Here is an 18,781-nt window from a genome sequence, read left to right as displayed (position 1 = left end):
TCTTCCCACCCTTGCTGTTCTTCAGCTTCCAAGTAGCTGAGAATGCCCACCCATGGTGAACAGCACAGACTCTTTCTCGCACGTCGTCAAATGGCGGCGAACATAGTCATTACGTCATGATATCCCGTGATGCTTTGCGATTAAAGCTTTGTACACGTGCGCCACCTAGCGATAAGCATAGGAAATACTGCATAAGGTAAACGATATACCCAAATAGTTCGTGTGAGGTATAATTGGGATTATCCTTCATGGTAAGTACAATTTGCCTAATCCTCAATTTTTGCTGTCAAGGTTGACAAATTGGTGTAACAATTTTTCTGTCAAATGCCACAAAGGAAAACAGGGCCCTGGTGTTTGTCACATTTTCAGGAAATAGTGTTTTAGAAACTGAAGAAAATTTTGTAAATTTAATGGTTTCTTCCAAACCCTACAATATCAAAGATGTCCTCACCAAAACCTTGTATATTGTACCTTGCAGGTGTGAGCTGATCTTGTTGAGTGGGTTCCATGTGGATAAGAAGGACCTGAAGCGCGGTTTGTGTCCCGGAGTGAAACAGCACGAGTTTTACCCAGGGTTCCCTACTCTCAGGCACATACCTCACAAAGTACGTCCTCCATTGCCCTGTGTATTACATAGTGTATTTGGAGTTTGTCAGGGTTCAACAGTTAGTAGTTAATGCTTATTATGTCCCAAAATGTCAGTTATATTGTCAATAATATCCAAAGGTTGTAAAGATTACCAGTCAAGGCCATAAGTCCATAGTTAGTTCATATAAGTACATATAATGTAGACTGTAACATAGTACTAGTAGCTCAACATCTCAGTATGTCCAATACATGTATACAAATTTGTTGTTGTAAAATGCATTGTGTTTTAAGTTATTTGGTACAGAAAACAAACTCAGATCAGAAAGTATGACTTCCATGTTCTGGAAAGTGAAGACCTCACCTCATTCTGACTGTGAAGCCGTTTATTAAAATCCCACTAAGCACCTTTACTTCTGTACTGTATATTGAAACTAAAGCCATATACAGAAGAGTTAATGCACTCTGAATGTGTTATACTGTTAACTACAGGCAAGTTTGAAGAAGAAAGGTGTGAGGGTGTTCCAGATGGCCAGTAAGAATGAGAGCCAGTTCTTGGTCATACAGGATGACTCAGAACCTGTAAGTATTGCATCTTACGGTGTTGGATAATTAAATACTCCTCCTACTTGTACAGAAATCTCACTTGTTTTCTCTTTTTCAATCCCTGTTCTCTTCTTTCTTTTTTTAGAGTTAAGGTTTGTTTTTATTCATGATCATAGTTGTAAGGTGTACAATAGATGAAAAGAAAACTTTTCTGGTGTTAACAAACATAGGCCAGAATAGAATTTAGTAAAAGTCAAAAAGAGGTAGAAAGGGATATACATGTATAGAATTATTTTTTTCACCATATTGTAACAAGTAACAAATATTGTTTTTTTTTATCTGTCCAGGACATTGAGAAAATTGCCAATGAGTACCTAGGAAAGTCTATCTATGTAGACTGGCCCCACCTCCAAGAGGCAAGGGTCATCAAGGTTTCTGATGACCAAGTGCAGTAAGTGAATTAATCTGCAATCCCAATATCAAATGAGCCATTTTACACACTCCTCTGTAGCAATGATATGTAATCTACTGTGGCAGAGTTTGGATTTTGAATGTGTAAAATTCATTCATCTTGGTTTTGTCAGAAATATTTGTACACATGCATATGATATTATACCTGCACACTCCCTATTTGGGTATATCATTTACCTTATGCAGTATTTCCTATGCTTATCGCTAGGTGGCGCACGTGTACAAAACTCTAATCGCAAAGCATCACGGGATATCATGACGTAATGACATTGTTCGCCGCCATTTTCCTTGTGCGTTCGCAGAGGGGTGCACGTTCGTTTCCCTACTCCTTATTTTTTCGGATTTTCTTTCGGCGTTAGGCCCGAAAAGAAGGATAAAACGAAGTCTTCTGCCCACGAGGGCGATTCAGGTAGCCTTTCGGAGGACCAGACGGGTCGTAACGGCAAGAGAAGCGGCCTGTTTCCCAACGCTAGTCAGGAAAAATTCCTGGCCGTGGAAAAGACAGGCGTGTCTGCACATGCCTCCGGACAGGAGGAAGAGGAGTCGGGTGAACGAAAAGTCCCCGCTCCTACAGCTGGAGGTTCGGAGGAAAAAGAGAAGAACTCCAACCTCTTTCCGCCGCTTGGGAGCGAAATGCCCCTTCGGCGTTGGCACCGGGAACATCCGCCGCTTGGGAGCGAAATGCCCCTTCGGCGTTGGCACCGGGAACATCGGTCAAGGAAGGAGACGGCGCGGAGCTGCCGCCGCCCCGGCCTAAATTTCCTCCGGGCTCGGAGGAGTTGGGCTCCCCGACCGTGCCGAAGCTTGGTGGGGAAAAGTCTCCTCCACCCCCACCTCCATCAGAAACACCCTTCCCGCCTGGATTCGACGCTGCCTCTTTTCTTCAGTGGATCAGTTCCAGCTTGGGACTTCCTCAGGCATCCAGTTCATCCCGTCAACCTCGGGACGTTGACGGGGCGGTAGCGTCGACCAGCCGAGCCGGTGTAGTCGGTTCCGGGCGAGAGCATCCAGGTTCTGAAGTGGAAGAGTGTTCGGAGGAGGGAAAAATCACCTTTTCTGACTCTGACGAAGGTAACTCCTTGTCGTTTGATAATCCCTACGATAATAACTTCAAATAAGTATTTGGAGGAACCGGTGGGCAAATCGGTCTTGAAAACATGTTTTCATATCTTGCTTCATGTCCTTGCCACACATTTCACGTCTATACTGAGTCATAGTAGAGGAAGCTGATCCCAAAAAACACCAAAGACGATTCTATCGCTTTGCAAACAGCATCCGGTTTAGAGGATGGTCCGAACCCTTAACTGCTGCCAACAACTCTACTAAAAGGTTAGCAGCCATGAGCATCTTATCCTGGCAATCACTAAAATTCTTATCAGTGTTTACGGTATCATGCTTGATCATATTAGCCACTACTGGGTCTAGAATCGGCGCCCGAAGTGCTAATTCAACATTAGGTGGAGTGGGAAAAGTTTTCCTTCCTCTCTTTAAACTCCGAATTTTGTGAGTAAAGTCCTCGCTCAAAAATGTAGCGACCTGCTCGGGAACTTCAGATTCTTTCCCCTTCTTAATTTGGAGACACCTTTTTGGAGAAGGTTAATGCAGCCGATTAGGCTAGACGCACTTTGAGTAAGGCTTATAAGCCAGCCCCTTCGAGCACTTCTAGGGCTAGGGACAGGTTTCAGTCCAACCGTTCAAAGTTTAACTATAGCTACAACAAGTACTCCTCAAACTCAAAGGGTTATATTTTTCGTCCCTCACAACAACAACAACAACAATGCTAGACCATGGTCAAATGCCGGGGGTAAGAAAATCTCGGGGTTTCGTTCAGCGCAGGGCACAAAAGGCCCAAACAAACAGTAGCTCTTCCTCGTCATCAGACTCTGCTCTGTTCTCCGATTCAACACGCAGGGCGAACAGCTTTTTTCATGGAAAACTGGGAGTCCACTCCGGTTCAGTTCGTCCAGCCGGTCACAAATATATCTGGGGAGGACAGAGCAAAGGTTGTTGACGACGAAGTGCACAGTATGTTGGAGAAAGGTGCAGGGGTCCAAATCGAACCCTGCGAGAGCCAATATGTTCTACGATTTTTCTAGTCCCGAAAGCTCGGGGAGGCTGGAGACCGGTTATAAACCTAAAGTCTTTAAACAAGTTGTTCTGAAACGTACTTGCAAGTTCGAAGGGATAAACCTAGTCAAAGAGTTGTGGAAAAAAGGAGATTTTCTAGCAACTATAAATCTAAAGGATGCGTACTTTACCATCCCAATAGCTCAGAGCGATCGAAAATTCCTTCGTTTTTCGTGGAGAGGAGTTCTTTGGGAATTTCAGTGTCTTCCCCTGGGTCTGACGTCGGCGCCGAGGGTATTTACCAAGGTTTTGCGGCCGATTGTGCCCATTCTAAGGAGACAGGGATTACTAGTAGTAGTTTTCCTAGACGACTTACTGATCATTGCAAGGTCGAGGGAACAATGCTTAGAGCACATTGCTATAGCCAGAGAGCTTCTAGAGCAACTCGGTTTGTTCTCAACCTGGAGAAGTCGCAGTTGGTACCGTCTCAGGTAGCGACTTTCCTAGGCCTTGTTCTCGATTCTCGTACTTTGACAATTTACCTAACCGAAGACAAGTTAGACAAGGTAGTGAGTTCTTGCCTATCACTTCTAGAACAGGAGGTGATAGGAATCAGGCAGCTAGCCAGCGTGGTGGGGCTGTTAGAGTCCACCAAGCAAGCCATTCTTCCCAGGCCCTTACATTTCCGGGCTATGCAACAGCTTCTCAATTTCGGCATAAAGAAGCCGGGAGAATTTCGACTCTTCAGTCAGTCTAACCCCAGATGCAGCAAAAGATCTACAGTGGTGGATCGGTCATGTGCGCGAAGTAAAGTCTTTGTTCCGTCAAACCTGACAATTTGCACGGATGCCTCACTGGAGGATGGGGCGCGCATTGTTATGGTCAGGAGACAGGCGGGCGCTGGTCGCAAACAGAAGCGCGCATGCACTGTGACCAACTGACTAGAATTGAAAGCGGCCTCCCTGTCGCTAAGAAGCTTTGTGAGCGCAGATACTCAGCATGTTCTGCTAAGGCTGGACAACGCAACAGCCGTTGCATATGTGAATCACGCGGGGGGAACAAGGTCGCCAGATTTGGCAGCCTTGGCCCTGGAGATGTGGTCGTGGGCCCCAGCTGGAAAGAGGCCTGACGTTGTCTGCAACTCACGTTCCCGGATTGACAAACACCCTAGCGGACAGGTGTTCGCAAGGTTTTTTCTGGACAAGGTAGAGTGGCAACTGAACCGCTCAGTTTTTCCTGTCATTGAACAATTGGACAGGCAATGCATTGACAGTAGATCTGTTTGCGTCTCGTATGAACGCTCAGCTGAAGGAGTATGTCTCTTGGCGCCCAGAACCAGAGGCCATGTCGGTGGATGGCCTAAACATTCACTGAGGCAACCTGGGGCTAGCGCATGCCTTTCCCCGCTTCAGCCTAGTGTTCAAGGTACTGAGGAAAGTCCAGTCAGACGTAGCAATAGTGATTTTGATACCTCCAGTTTGGAAGTCTCAGGCTTGGTACCCCAAGGTGTTGAACATGTTGTTCGAGAGTCCGGTTCTCCTGCCACAGAGCTGGGATCTGCTGTTCCTGCCGCACAACAGGAGACCCCATCCGCTGTTGCCAGATCTGATGCTTGCCGCGTGGCCAAGATCAGGCGACAGTTGCAGGGTCGGGGCCTTTCGGCAGGGGCTTCAGACCTCATCCTCTCGGCTTGGAGAGAAAGCACTTCTAGACAGTATCAGTCAGCATGGGCTCAGTGGGCCAGCTGGTGTGATAGAAGGGAGATTGATCCAGTTTGCGGCTCTATAGAGAGCGTAGTAGAATATCTTGAATGGATGTTCCGACAGAACTACGGCTATACATTGTATGTCAATTGGGGTGGCTCGTTCTGCGATCTCGTCTGTACACTTACCAGTAGACCATTGTAATGTGGGTAGTCACCCTCTAGTGTCCAAACTGATGAGAGGTCTGTTTCACAAACGTCCTCCTTGTCCAAGATATGTTTCAACATGGGACGTCAGTCGGGTCCTAGAGTACCTTCTGCATTGTTGCCAAGCTAATAGTCTTAGTTTGAAACAGCTGTTTCATAAGTTGGTAACACTAGCGGCATTGGTGTCAGCCGACAGAGGTCAGACTTTAGCGGCTCATGACTTGAGATTCATGAAAAATGTAGAAACGGTGTTTCTTGGACAATTCCTACCCTGCTGAAACTTCTAGACCAGGGAAACCTGCCAGAAAGTGTTTTGGGCGGCCTTCCCGCAGGACAGGCGCTTGTGTGCCTTCACATACCTGAAAGAATATCTAAGGCGGACTTCTTCCCTTCGGAAAGAAGGGGGGGGAGCAGAAGTTGTTCATATCGTTCAGCAGACCACACAGGCCAGTTGGTTCTGCGACCCTGGCCAGGTGGGTTAAGTCAGTGTTAGGCACGGCAGGTGTTGACACAGCAACTTTCTCAGCTCATTCCACTCGAGGAGCATCCACTTCAGCTGCTACAGCTGCTGGGGTGTCTCTACATAGCATCATGAATGCAGCGGACTGGTCACGAGAGTCTACCTTCCTGAAGTACTACAGGAGGGACAACAACCAACACACGTTTGGCCAGGCTGTGCTGTCCACGGCTCTGAAGTCTGCATAAGGTAAATGATATACCCAAATAGGGAGTGTGCAGGTATAATTGAGGATTAGGCAAATTGTACTAACCATGAAGGATAATCCCAATTATACCTCACACGAACTATTTGGGTATATCTTCCCACCCTTGCTGTTCTTCAGCTCCCAAGTAGCTGAAAATGCCCACCCTTGGTGAACAGCACAGACTCTTTCTCGCACGTCGTCAAATGGCGGCGAACAATGTCATTACGTCATGATATCCCGTGATGCTTTGCGATTAGAGCTTTGTACACGTGCGCCACCTAGCGATAAGCATAGGAAATACTGCATAAGGTAAATGATATACCCAAATAGTTCGTGTGAGGTATAATTGGGATTATCCTTCATGGTTAGTACAATTTGCCTAATCCTCAATTTATGATGAAAAATTATTATACATGTATCATATTGATATAATCAAAGCTCTTGAAACAGATCAACATCCGTCTATCAAAGTCAAATTCTAGTTGTGGATAGATGTTTTCTTTCTCCATGTTTTATGTTTTTTGTAGGAGGTACAGTTTTTGCCGGTGCAATAGCTCAATTGGTAGAGTGCTAAATTGTAACTGGGAGGTCGTGAGTTCAAACCCCGGCCGGGTCATACCAAAGACTTTAAAAATGGTACACACTTCTTTCTCTGCTTAGCACTCAGCACATATGAGAAAGACTTAGAGTGTGGGAAGGTCAAACACAGAGCACTACCAGCGGACTAGCCCCCTGCTGTAGTGCATTGCACAATTGTGTGTCGCCCAAGGGCTACGGAAATGGAGATGGGCACCACCCTACGCTCGGGCAAGAGCATGGGAGACCTTCTTCCTTCTTCTTCTACAGTTTTTGACTGTCTTTTTTTCTGTATGTTCCATAGATTCACCCTTGTGGAACATTCTGGTGGTCTCAGAACCAGCAACAACAGCCGTCAGCGCCGCTCTCAGATCCAGAAGTCAGAGATGGCAGAGAAAGAGAGAGCACGGTGGCTGAGAGAAGTCAGTGACCTGACAGAAAAGTATGTTTCTGTTTCAGTCATTTGAGTCATCATTAAAAGTTCAAAATTCATTGTTTAGATTTTGAACCAGCCTGGTGTGTTGACTTCATGGCTCCTATCATACCATTTTGGGCCATAATAGGATGCCTAGGTCTGTTTTTATTTATTTATTTTTTTTTGCCCGCCCGCTCCATTATTTTTCTAGAAAAATCCGTTAAAGAACCAAGAAATTAAATTGGTTTGGCCTTGGTTGCAAGAAGAGAGTAGCCGACCCACCCAATAACAATAACAAATACATCAGGATGATATTAAACATCCCCTGCCTTTCTTTCCATCAGGTACCATGACAGACGAGGTATTGATGTAGGGATAACGTTTGTCCTGATCCACGCCTGCCGTATCATTGGTCGGAAGTACATCTGTGGAGTCAACGGGAACGTCACGCTGGAGAAACAGTGGGGGAGCCAGCCGGAGCCTTTCCTACTCCAGACAACTGTAAAGGTAAAACATTTAATATTCCTGCATAATGTATTTAGTGTACAATGTAAATTCTAACCATGCATATTTTAGTCCTACTTTTAGGTAGATATGACGCTCTATTTTTGGTCTTAGCACTGATAATCGTCTTTGAGACAATCATCTTTTGTATCATAATATCATACTCAATCAACAATCATATTCGGTCAGACAAGATTCTTATTATGTTGAATGGGGTCCTTGGTTATATGTTATCCAGCAGACTCAATGGGGATATATGTATACATGTACTTGTGTCCCAGAAAGTTAGGTGGTAGCTGGTTGTAAATGGTTACAGGACTATAAAAAAACAGAATTGTTGCTAAATTCTGTCCAATGTTATTTTTTTTAGGACATAGCTGTTCATGACCCAAGCTACAAGCAGTTCCGCACACTAGATGAGCTGTTTGCTCCAGGAACCACATGTTTCATGTTGGGGAACCCTCACTATGGCTGTGAAGGGGAGGTAGGTGTCATAGAATTGGGCCAAGTATTATTCCTTGTGGAACACACTGTTAAGAATTACTGTAATTTAGATCCTTAATATTAACTGATGGAATTTATCACATCCATGGCTTTTATGTCTGAAAATTGATGCAAGTTGTCAAAAAATGTTACCTGAAATCATGTTTGACAGTTTGCATTGTGTTTGTTTAAAAACTTTATAGATGTTATGAATAACATAATTTATATGGTAGAAGAAATTTTGCTACATTACTGTCACAAATAGTGTATAGTCTATAGTAGAACTTTGCATGCAGTAATGTAACGGATACAGTAGTGTGGAAAAGTTGATGACTTCTTGGCTGTCAAGACTACACTTTCTCCTGACATATTGTCTTCCTTGAAGGTGTTTGAAGTAGAGAGTGTGAAGGAGGGACGTGTCCGTGTGCTTTTCTCCATCCCTCATGAGCCGGACATCGAAGAAATCAGATCTCGCAGCTCTAAGGTATGATCAGTTTTGTCACAGCGTTTCAAACTGCAGCCTTCTGCCATCAATGGTTACACCAAAACAAGTCCTTACTTGTCAACTACTTGGTCTACAGATATTTATCAATCTAGTACTTAGTAGTGGACAGTGAAATATGTTTTACCTTTGGCAAGAATGTAACTCAAGAAGGCTTACATGGATTGATTTGATATCTGGTATGTGGGAGGGTCTTGACGAGACCTCAAAATGAATATATTTTGGGCTGCCAGGCTGTATTTGTGATGGCAATATATGTGGTATATGTCATGCGATATGACAGCACTTTTTGATGTATTCAGGACCTGCAGATCCAGTATATCCCCTCGTACATGATGGCCCAGCGGCTGGGCATCACAGGTCTGCTCCTGTCTCGCATCACTGGGGACTTCCAGATCCTCAGGGGCTCCAGAGAAAGGTCTGTTTATGAGTTCTGGTCCCAGTGTCTTTAATAATCATTCAAGCAAAAGTTGTTCAGGGTCTCCAGTAGTGTAAACTACATCTATCATAATTTCATATTGTGTAGTAATGGTTGTTTCAAAAGCTTTGTTCCAATACAAGAAAGAAACTCACCCTAAATTTTGGGTCAATCTTGTCAACCTTGCCAGATTGTACGATATTGTATCATTTTATTGTATTGTATTCAATTTGTTTTAAAAATGAATTTGCCAGACATTTGTTATTTTCTGTTACAGTACTGATAATCTGTAGCACTAAGTAGTTATAAGTATAGTAGTTCAAGTTTTTACGTGTTTGTACAAAGGTTTAAAAGGTTGTTGTTCCTTTTCTTGTCTGCAGTGCCAACAGTAGTTCCAAGGTCAACATCGGACTGAACATCAAGTTCAGCAAGAGGAGTAAGGAGGTTCCGGGGTACACGCGCAAGACTGAAAATGGCTGGATGTACTCTCTCAAGTGCCAAGCTCTCATCTCTGAATACCTTCAGAAGTAAGGAGCACACTCTCAAAGTCTTTCAGTCTTAGTCATTTAAATGTGGTACATTGTATTGGTAAATGTAATGGTAGATGTCATCTCTTATGTTGTTGGGATGAGCTGTAGCTTCATTTAAATGCTTTGAGTATTATGATTATTTGCCAAAGAATTTTTCTTGAAAAAGATACAGGTTTATGATTCTTAGTTGTTTCTTAAAGTACTTGTAAGAAAAAAATACAGTTACTAGTAAGCTAGCAACTGTTTAAGATACTCAACTTGTTTCTTTACAGGTTTCCTCATTTCTTTGAGTATGTAGCAAGACACCCCAACGAGGACAATTACTACGAAGAGGAAATCTTCAACGAACAAAACAAGTGAGTGAAACAAAGGGCATCATATCCTTTCTTAAACCCTTCTAGAAAATAATTGACTTTTTAAAATTAGTTAATTAATCATGAGACTAAAGAAAATATGTATCTTAATGATCTGACTTATAGAATGGTTTTGAATGGTTTATTATGCGATACAAACTCATCGCAGCTTATGAGCTGAATTGCGAGTTCATGTACATGTACATATAGAAATTTTCACAAGATGACATATACAATCACTCTAAAAGTTTACAAACTGCGAACAGGTGACAATACATATTTAAAAGATGCAATACATATTTAAAAGACACAGTGCATATTTAAAAAGATACAATTACATATTTAAAAGATACAAAGTAATTATCAAAGGTACCAATTGATAATCTTTGGTGCATTTCTCTGTGGCATCTTCTAAAACTCATAACTATTTTTTATAGCTGATAAGAGGAATATCTTTGACATTAATAATGGAGGCATTTGATGGCAAAGTTCCTATAGCTATGCAAAGAAAAGGGGCAGTTACAGTAGTAGTCTTTAAAAAGTTGCAACATTTCCAACAGGATGGATGAGTCCACACTCCAAAAAGTGAAAGACTGGCTAAAGACCATCCCTACCTACGGGATGGAGACGGTAGACTGCGGGACACTGGCACTGGACGAACCTGTGGTCAAGGCCATCGAGGAGGCAGTGGTCAAGGCCAGGAACGACAAGAGGAAGAAGAAGAAGGTCAAGATGGGAGTCAGGCCGTTCCTGCTCTACAGGGTCAGTGGAATTGTGAAGTCTGCTAACAAAAAAAATTTGGTGATGCTGTGTTGCTATGTAGCACAGTGTTCCAAGTAGTTTGTAGTCCACTGTTCAGAGTGTAGAGATGTTATGAACTGAAAGTTGGATAAATGGACCGCTCTGTGTTACAATGCAGAAATAGCAAAGTCTTGTGGTAGGGTTCTTGAGTCAGAATCTGAAGGTTCTTGGTTCGAATCCTTGGCAGGCCCCAGTATTGTGCCCTGGGGAAAGGCGTAAAGGTGTTACGAGACCTATTTCCTCACTCGATATATGAAAATGAGTACCTAACTTCAGCTGGATGAGACATAAAAACCAAAGGTCCCATGTTCGAGGAGAGTCACGCCTTGAGCACATTTAAGATCCCACTGTACATATTAAAAAGAGCAGGGGTCCTTCCCAGTGTGAGTGGTTCAAACCTTACAATCTGGTCTCAGGGTCGACATCTTAGAAAATGTTGTGTGTTGAAGGTGATAGTAACCTGTTATGTCAGTCCTTCCACAAATGTGGTAAATCTTAGAAATAAGAAATAAATGCAGAGATAGACAATAAAATATATAAAATCATACTCTGTCTCCCTAGCCTGTGGATCACCAAGGCTTCCTGATCCCTGACCCCGGAGCAGACTACCAGCTGTTTGACCGCGTGGTAAACGTGAGAGACGGACACGGCGTCCCCCTGGGGCTGCGCGGAACGGTCATCGGCGTCCACTCTGCCACCAAGGACATCGACATTCTGTACGACATCGTCTTTGATGAACAGTTTCAGGGAGGCCTGTCGCTGAGGTGAGTTTCAAGAAAGGTGATTGGTATATCATGGTTAGTTAAAGTCCTTCCCGCACCAGGTGGTGCTTGGGCGGTACCCATCTCCAATTAAGTAGCCCTTGGGCCACACAATTGTGCAATCACTACAGCAGGGGACTAGTCCACTGGTAGTGGTGTGTGTTCAACTCTCATACTACTTTTTCCCAAATACTGAGTGCTCAGCAGAGAAAGGGGACTAGGCCGGTGATCGAACTCAGGACCTACTGAATGCAAGGCTAGCACTCTACTCACTTGGCCATTGCACCGGTCTTCCTGAAGTCCATTCTATTATCTTAATGCTGGTACAATATGAATACAATACAGTGACAGATATATACTGTACATGACATTGTAATGTTAACTTTCTATGAAAGACATTTTTCTTGGAAATATTTTGTAGACTAGCATCATTATATTATGAGTTATACAGAAGATATGCAGCAGACTAACATGCAATGGACCTTCCACTCCAGGGGCTGTTCTGCAGGCTATGGCTACAGGATGCCTCCGTCTGGTCTGGTCAACATCTCCTTCGGCCTGAGGAAGGAGAGTGGTCAGCTCAAGGGAAAACCAACGGCAGTGGTCAAGCCGACGTCCACTCCATCCCCCCAGCAGAGAACTCCTGAGCAGTACTCCAACATCCTCCGCAAACCAGCGCAAAACATTCTCAACCACTCTCCCAACTCTCCCTTCACTCCCAAACAGGTACAGGCTGCAAATGAAAGCTCATCTGAATTGGTAGAATCCATAGTTGTAAAGTTCAAGCTTTGTTCCAACACAAGAAGGGAACTCAAAATAAATTTTCGGTCATTCGCGTCAACCTTCGTCAGATGTGTGATGCAATTGCTGACTTCCGGAGAGTCAGTGAGGGCATCACATATCAGGTGAAGGTTAACGAGATCGACGGAAAATTTATGGTGAGTTCCCTTTTTGTGTTGAAACAAAGCTTTAACTTTGCAACTATGGTACAGGCTTCTACATTCAGTTGGATGGTGATAGTTGTGGTTACCATGGTGATGACAGTGGTTGTCATGGTGATGGCAATGGTTGTCATTGTGATGATGACTGTTGGTAACCTTTGTGTTGATAATGGCTGCGGAGTACTAAGACCAAGACTGACTTTTGTTATAAGCCAGAGATATACTAAGCCATACTTAGTGAAATAGGGAATAACAATCCTTTTTAGATTTTTTGGGAAAGTGCTTATAATGTCAATTAGCAACTATAGTTATCAGTATAATACTATTAGAATCTGCACTAGTACTAGTACCAATATTAGAATCTTTACATAGCACATGTATGTTAAGCTGAGACTAGTTGATAGTACTTACTGTATCAAGTTATTTTCGGTGAAGTTATTTTCGATAACCAAACAACCCGAGTTATTGTCTTTTCAGGCAAGCCCTTATGCAACAAACAAGGCTTCCCAGTCCACTCCCCCCAGCAGCACCCCTCAGTCCTCGCGAGGATGGTACAGTCCACAGGCCCCTGGACCGCAGACGTCGCCACAGTTTGTAACTCCCAAGGTCACCCCAGGGTCTGGGGGCAGGACAAGGTCAGACCAATCAGGAAGTGCAGAGAAGGTAAGTTTGATTGGAAAATTGAATGCAAAGAAACTGAATTTCCGTTTGAAAGCCGTTTGGATCAAAATAAACAAAATTTGATGTAATTCTAACAAAAGTAATACTCTTATAGCTGTTCATGGTTTTGTATTACCTTGTCAAATTCTAGTATCAATTTTTAAGTAAGGAAAATCATTTTCCTTGTGCATTTCTTGCAGACCCAGGATGTGGATGAGTTTGCCAACATGTGGAAACAGCTTCAGCAGGCTAACTCCCCCCAGCCACCAACAAGTGGTACGGTCCAAACCCTTCTTGTGTAACACCTGCTTGTAAGGCCATGTTGATTTGATTATATGGATGACATCCTCCGGGAGCCCCCAAACTGATGCGCGCGTGCGAATAAAAAAAAAGTTTTGCAAAAAAAAAAAGTTCTTTTCATTATGAAATCTACGTGGTCATGAGGGTTGAGCAAATGGGACAGAATATGGTTTGGCGAATAATCTAGTCTTCAAGTTCATTTCTTTACATTTTCGTCTTTTTTCGTTTGATTTTGGCATTCTACGACATTGGTATAGTTTTTATTAATTTTTGTTGTAACTTATGGTATCATTTTGCTCATTTTGCAACTGTTTTGTACGATTTACAGTATGGTTGAAAATTTTTTTTTGGAAACGGCCGAAAATTCATGCGCGCGCGGATGTCATCCATATAATCAAATCAACATGGCCTAAACATGAAACAAATGTATTGAAAATCAACCTTGACAATTACTTATTTGCAGTGTTTTTATCAGAAATTGCCATAAAAATGCATGGATTATTTGAGATATGTTTTCTACATCTTATTCAGAAAGCTTGGCTTGTTGTGATAGACAGTGGTCTATGGTAACACTGACTCCTTTTGTTCATTTTCCAGGCCCAGACACTTCTGCACCGACCTTAGAGCAAGCAGCAAGATCCCTGCCGATGCACACTCCAGCCTGGAGCCAAGGCATGCCATCAGGACAGCCACTCCCCACCCAGGTGGCTAAACCCTCCCCACACCCTCAGCAACCCCCCCAACTCTACCAGTCCCCCCACCCCAAGCAAAAAATTCAGATCCAAACCAGGGACTCACAACAGGGGTTGTCCACAAACAACCAGCCGTCAGATGACTTCTCCAGGCTGTTGGCATCGCTGCAGTTGTCGGCAGAAAAGAGTTCTGGAAACCCCCATGAGAGCCAGACTACTTACGTCAGGGATGTGAAGTCACCCAACACTATGAAAAAGGTACAGTTAAGATTCATTGCCTGTGCAGGTAAGTATGAGCGGCGTTTTAAGATACTAGAAGCATTTATGTCTGTGTCACACTTAATGTAGCATTTGATCTGTAGCGAGATTTGGCAAGAAATGGTACTTTTACGTCGATGAAGGTTAGACATCCAGGTAATATGATACGCCAAAAAGCAGTTACTCAAGCAACTGGATATGATTTTGAAAACGTCAGACGTTTCAGCTAGTATCCACTGAATTAAGCTTCTGTTCTGTATAACAGGAGCTTTCAGACTAATTTGCATCATCTTGTCTTGACTTGTCTGACTTTTGTTCCTTTTTTGACTTCCAAAAATTTGTCTTCACTTTATTTGCATATCAATCAATAGGTTGTGCATATAAACCTGTTTTCCCCTCTGGTCTCTCAGTCACTGACGAAAGCTAGTGGATACTAGCTGAAAGGTCTGACGTTTTCAAAATCATATCCAGTTGCTTGAGTAACTGCTTTTTGGCAAATGGTACTTTTGTTGTGGCAACAGTTATTTTGAAAGAAAAACATTGGAATCCCTGGTAAAGATTTCTTTTTTAAAAATTTCTTTATACTTTATCATCATTCATTGTACAGAAAGTGTAGTAAATGCAAAATAATATATCTTTGCTTTGTTTTCAAACTAATTTTGAATCAAAACCTGTACCAGGGGCAGACATACTTAACATAAAGAAAAAGCAAATACCGGTATGAATTGAGTAAGCCCTGTTAAAGATGGTTTTAACTTTCAGGAAGGAACAGAGGCCATCCGTCAGATGTTGAACATTGGTCAGGGGAAGGCAGGTGAGACCTTCATGATGGCAGGTCAGCAATCTCAGGGCACCATAAACTCCAGTGTGATACCTAATAATGCACCTTCTACAGCAACAACTTACGGCATGCCTATTGCTGTGTCCACTTTGTTTAAAGGTACAGGTACAGATATGCGTGCTGTGGTATGTTGTGGTGTGGGATACTAGTATTAGTCTAAGCTTTTCTTTTGATTTGTACACGCACATGTAGCACTGCAGTTTTTGTATTGAGGGTAAGAAAACAGTGCTAAGCATGCACTGTTGAGGTGGTTTGTACACTGTTGAAGTGTATGTGATGGTACATGTAGTTTTTCAGCATGTTTTTGCAACATTCCACCACAGTTGTGCACTACTACAATGGTTTGCTCTCACTGCCAGTTTGATTTCTGTGTTGTTCCAGCATGCAAATAGAAACCTTACTTGGTAACAATTAATATTCCACTGCCCAGTAGTTGCTGTTAGTACAAAAAAATGCACCATGGTAGACTTATTTGTTCCTAAAAATACACATGAATTGCTTTTCCATTTGTACATTTTTACTTTGAAAGTGCGTTCGTTTAGTCCAACGTGTTTTCCTTTTCTCTTGTTCATTATCTATAGGTGCAGCTGCTCCAGTCCAGGTTGTGTCTGTCCCCTCCCCCATCCCCCCTCGACCCAACCTCATCCCCCACCCCCGCCCCATACTCAACCCCCCCACCTCCCCACCTGCCTCAGCCCCTGCCCCCTGGTGTCAGACCCCCCCTCCAGCACACCCCACCCCTGGGGACCAGACCTCCCGTCCAGCCCCCACCCTCGGGTGTCCGTCCCCAGGGTCAGGCCCCGCCCACCCTCCAGCTGCTCCAGTGGTGTATGAATGTCGGTATGGGACCTCCCAACTACCAGCATCGCCCTGAAAAGGTACAACAATCAAGCTTGGAAAATGTTATCTTCCTTCTCCATATTAAACTTCTCTGTACAGTTTCCCTAGAGTGAAAATCAGTCTAACTGTTAGGGAACAATTAGGGAATGTGGGGTCGTGTGGCGTAACGACAGAGCGTTGGCTCGGTACCAAGAGGTCCTGGGTTTGAACCCCGTCATGTCACCAATCTTGTGCCCTTAGGAAAGGCACTTGACACGACTTTCCTGGATGGAGGCCTGGCGAACCCCATCTCGTATTAGCCACAAAAAGGCAGCAGAGTCTTCAGCTAGTTGAAGGCGGCTGCCTCAAAATAAAAGAAGAAGAAAAGAAAGAAGAAGAGTTTCTTCTTCATAAGCCTTACTTTAAGCTATGGTTTCATGATTTAAGTGTCTAACTCTTACAAAATATGTATTAAATAGGTACTAATTGTACCAAAATTGTTAGAAAATGTGAAATTATGGAAGAACTATGACATAATTCAGAGTTACCATAACAGTGATAAAGACTGAATAGTACAACATCCTGGAGACTTCCTAACTAGTTTTCCTGCCCCCTGTAGAACATGTGGGTGTGCACCGTGAGACTGGGTAGTGGACTGACCCTGCAGGGAGCCCCGTGTGCCACCAAAGAGTATGCCGCAGATAGCGCTGCCGCAGTCACAATACTGCATGTGGTACGTAGCTCGTTGTATTCCAGCATATATATATATATATATATAGTTGATATAATGCTTGTTACTGTTAGAAGCCATCAGTTAGTGCAAGCATGGCAAGGGGTGATTTTAGTGTAAATCATTAATGTCAATTTTAAACTTTCTCAGTGTTATTCATAGATTCTGTGTTTCTGAAAAAGAAGGTAACCAGAAGTTCAGTCAGTTATTCCTGTCTGTAGCTAACATCTTGCAGACCTGGAAATAGCTGTGTAATCAATAATGTTCTCGAAAAGGATGGGATAGAGGACAATGCAGAGATGGAGTAGTAATTAGTAATTTGTTATTCTGAACAAATATGATTTTTTTTTCCAGAACTCCTCCAAGTCCCCGGCACCAAACCACCCAAACTTCCACCCCGGGTCTCCCATGGGTGGGTTCTCCCCACGCAGACCCATGCTGCGTAACCCTCAGGTGGCTGCATCACCACCCAGGGGGCCCACAGGTCAGTTTGTTATGGTTCCCACTCAATGGGATCCATTCTCAGCAGCTTTCGTAGCCCATGTCTCAAGGATGGAACCTAACTGATGGAGAGCCACACCTTGAGCACCTTAAAGAACCCAACATAGTCACCTAAAAGAGCAGGGTCCTTCCTGGTGTGAGTGGTTCAAACCTTAAAGTCTTATGGCCGCACCTGTGGTCGTATTGAGGTCACCCGACTTAGCGCCGAATGGCAGCCGCTCCAGACCCTTGCAATTCAGCCCCACCAATTGTTAGCTGCAAGGAGAGAGTAGCTGACCCACCCAATAACGTTGAATTATGTTTGGAATGGCAGTCACTAGTGCCACTAATGTTAATGTCATTGACATCGTAGTCTCTTAGATACCTATAGACATGGAGATCATTGAGATAAGTGAGCTGATGCAGGCTTCATTGACAAGTGTTTTTTCTTCTTTTTCTCCAGGTTTCCCTAACAGGGCTCCAATGATGCCTGGCTCACACCCCTTCCCAGGAATGGTACAGGCCCGTCCTTTCTCCGGCCAGCCACAGTACAACATGCCGTCACCCGGCTTTGTCGGACCGTCCCAACTCAGTCCTCAGCCAGGGTGTCCCACTTCAACACACGGTCTTCTCAAGAACAACCCATTTGTGCCTTTACAGGTAAGAACTGTGGTTGTTAGAAAATACTATAAATCACTTAGTATTTGCAGTACTGTACTTTTAAATTCACGGTTTTCATGGTCACATCTGTACTTTATCATTATCGCAAAAATTAACTGACTTTCCTTCTTCTGCACCTGACATCACTACAAACGTATAGTTCCGCAACATGTCCATTTTTGTCAGACCACAAAATTTTGCTACAGTGAATATAAAATTATTTACAGCAATCAACATCTTGACTTGATATCTGTGAAGTTAGACATGCTTGGCACAAAGTAACCTTTCAGTGTTGTAACTTTCCTTGACTAGAATGTTCTGTCTAAGGGTAATGCTAGTATTTTCTGTCTTCAATTACACAGGTAACAAGACAGACCACGCCACAAAAGTCTAAGGACGAAGTCACCCGGGATTTCAGCCAGCTGCCCAACATGCCAGGCCCCACACCAGACCAGCAACAAGCATGGACAGAAGAGCTGGAAGCAACCATCAACAAAGTCAGAGAAGCCAACAAACTAGAACAGGAGAGAAACCCTCCAACAGAAGCAGAACAAGGACAGGCCAGCTTAGGAAATGATGAAAAGAGTGTAGCAAAGATGACGGAAAATGAAGCGTTAAATGAGGGAGGTAGTGAAACGGCAGAAGAGGAAAACAAAGAGAAACAAGTCAAGAAAGCTTCGGAAAGAAGAAAACCACAAATAAAGTTAGCTGTGAAGTTTGGAGTCCCTCCTCAGGAGTAAAACCTTACAGAAATATCCCTTAATCTGTGAAGAAT

At 43.5% G+C, this 18,781-nt stretch overlaps 1 protein-coding gene across 1 annotated transcript in view; it reads left to right on the top strand.

Moving 5' to 3' along the window:
* LOC109479675 (5'-3' exoribonuclease 1-like) overlaps positions 1-16,856 on the top strand; it is a 39,937-nt gene extending 23,081 nt beyond the window's left edge. The window contains exons 17-35 of the mRNA XM_019781664.1: positions 479-605; positions 1,078-1,167; positions 1,479-1,582; positions 7,163-7,300; positions 7,618-7,780; positions 8,148-8,261; positions 8,646-8,744; positions 9,065-9,180; positions 9,561-9,707; positions 9,983-10,066; positions 10,624-10,825; positions 11,426-11,628; positions 12,120-12,351; positions 13,044-13,229; positions 13,427-13,502; positions 14,124-14,476; positions 15,239-15,290; positions 15,899-16,195; positions 16,756-16,856. Coding sequence (XP_019637223.1) covers positions 479-605; positions 1,078-1,167; positions 1,479-1,582; positions 7,163-7,300; positions 7,618-7,780; positions 8,148-8,261; positions 8,646-8,744; positions 9,065-9,180; positions 9,561-9,707; positions 9,983-10,066; positions 10,624-10,825; positions 11,426-11,628; positions 12,120-12,351; positions 13,044-13,229; positions 13,427-13,502; positions 14,124-14,476; positions 15,239-15,290; positions 15,899-16,191 — 2,779 coding nt within the window. The 3' untranslated portion in view covers positions 16,192-16,195; positions 16,756-16,856. The remainder of the gene's footprint in view (positions 1-478; positions 606-1,077; positions 1,168-1,478; positions 1,583-7,162; positions 7,301-7,617; positions 7,781-8,147; positions 8,262-8,645; positions 8,745-9,064; positions 9,181-9,560; positions 9,708-9,982; positions 10,067-10,623; positions 10,826-11,425; positions 11,629-12,119; positions 12,352-13,043; positions 13,230-13,426; positions 13,503-14,123; positions 14,477-15,238; positions 15,291-15,898; positions 16,196-16,755) is intronic.
* Positions 16,857-18,781: the final 1,925 nt, after the last annotated feature.

The sequence above is a fragment of the Branchiostoma belcheri genome, unplaced genomic scaffold, assembly GCF_001625305.1.
Source record: "Branchiostoma belcheri isolate BF01 breed outbred unplaced genomic scaffold, Haploidv18h27 scaffold5, whole genome shotgun sequence".
NCBI classification, from domain to species: domain Eukaryota; kingdom Metazoa; phylum Chordata; class Leptocardii; order Amphioxiformes; family Branchiostomatidae; genus Branchiostoma; species Branchiostoma belcheri.
This window is presented reverse-complemented; position numbering and strand designations above follow the sequence as displayed.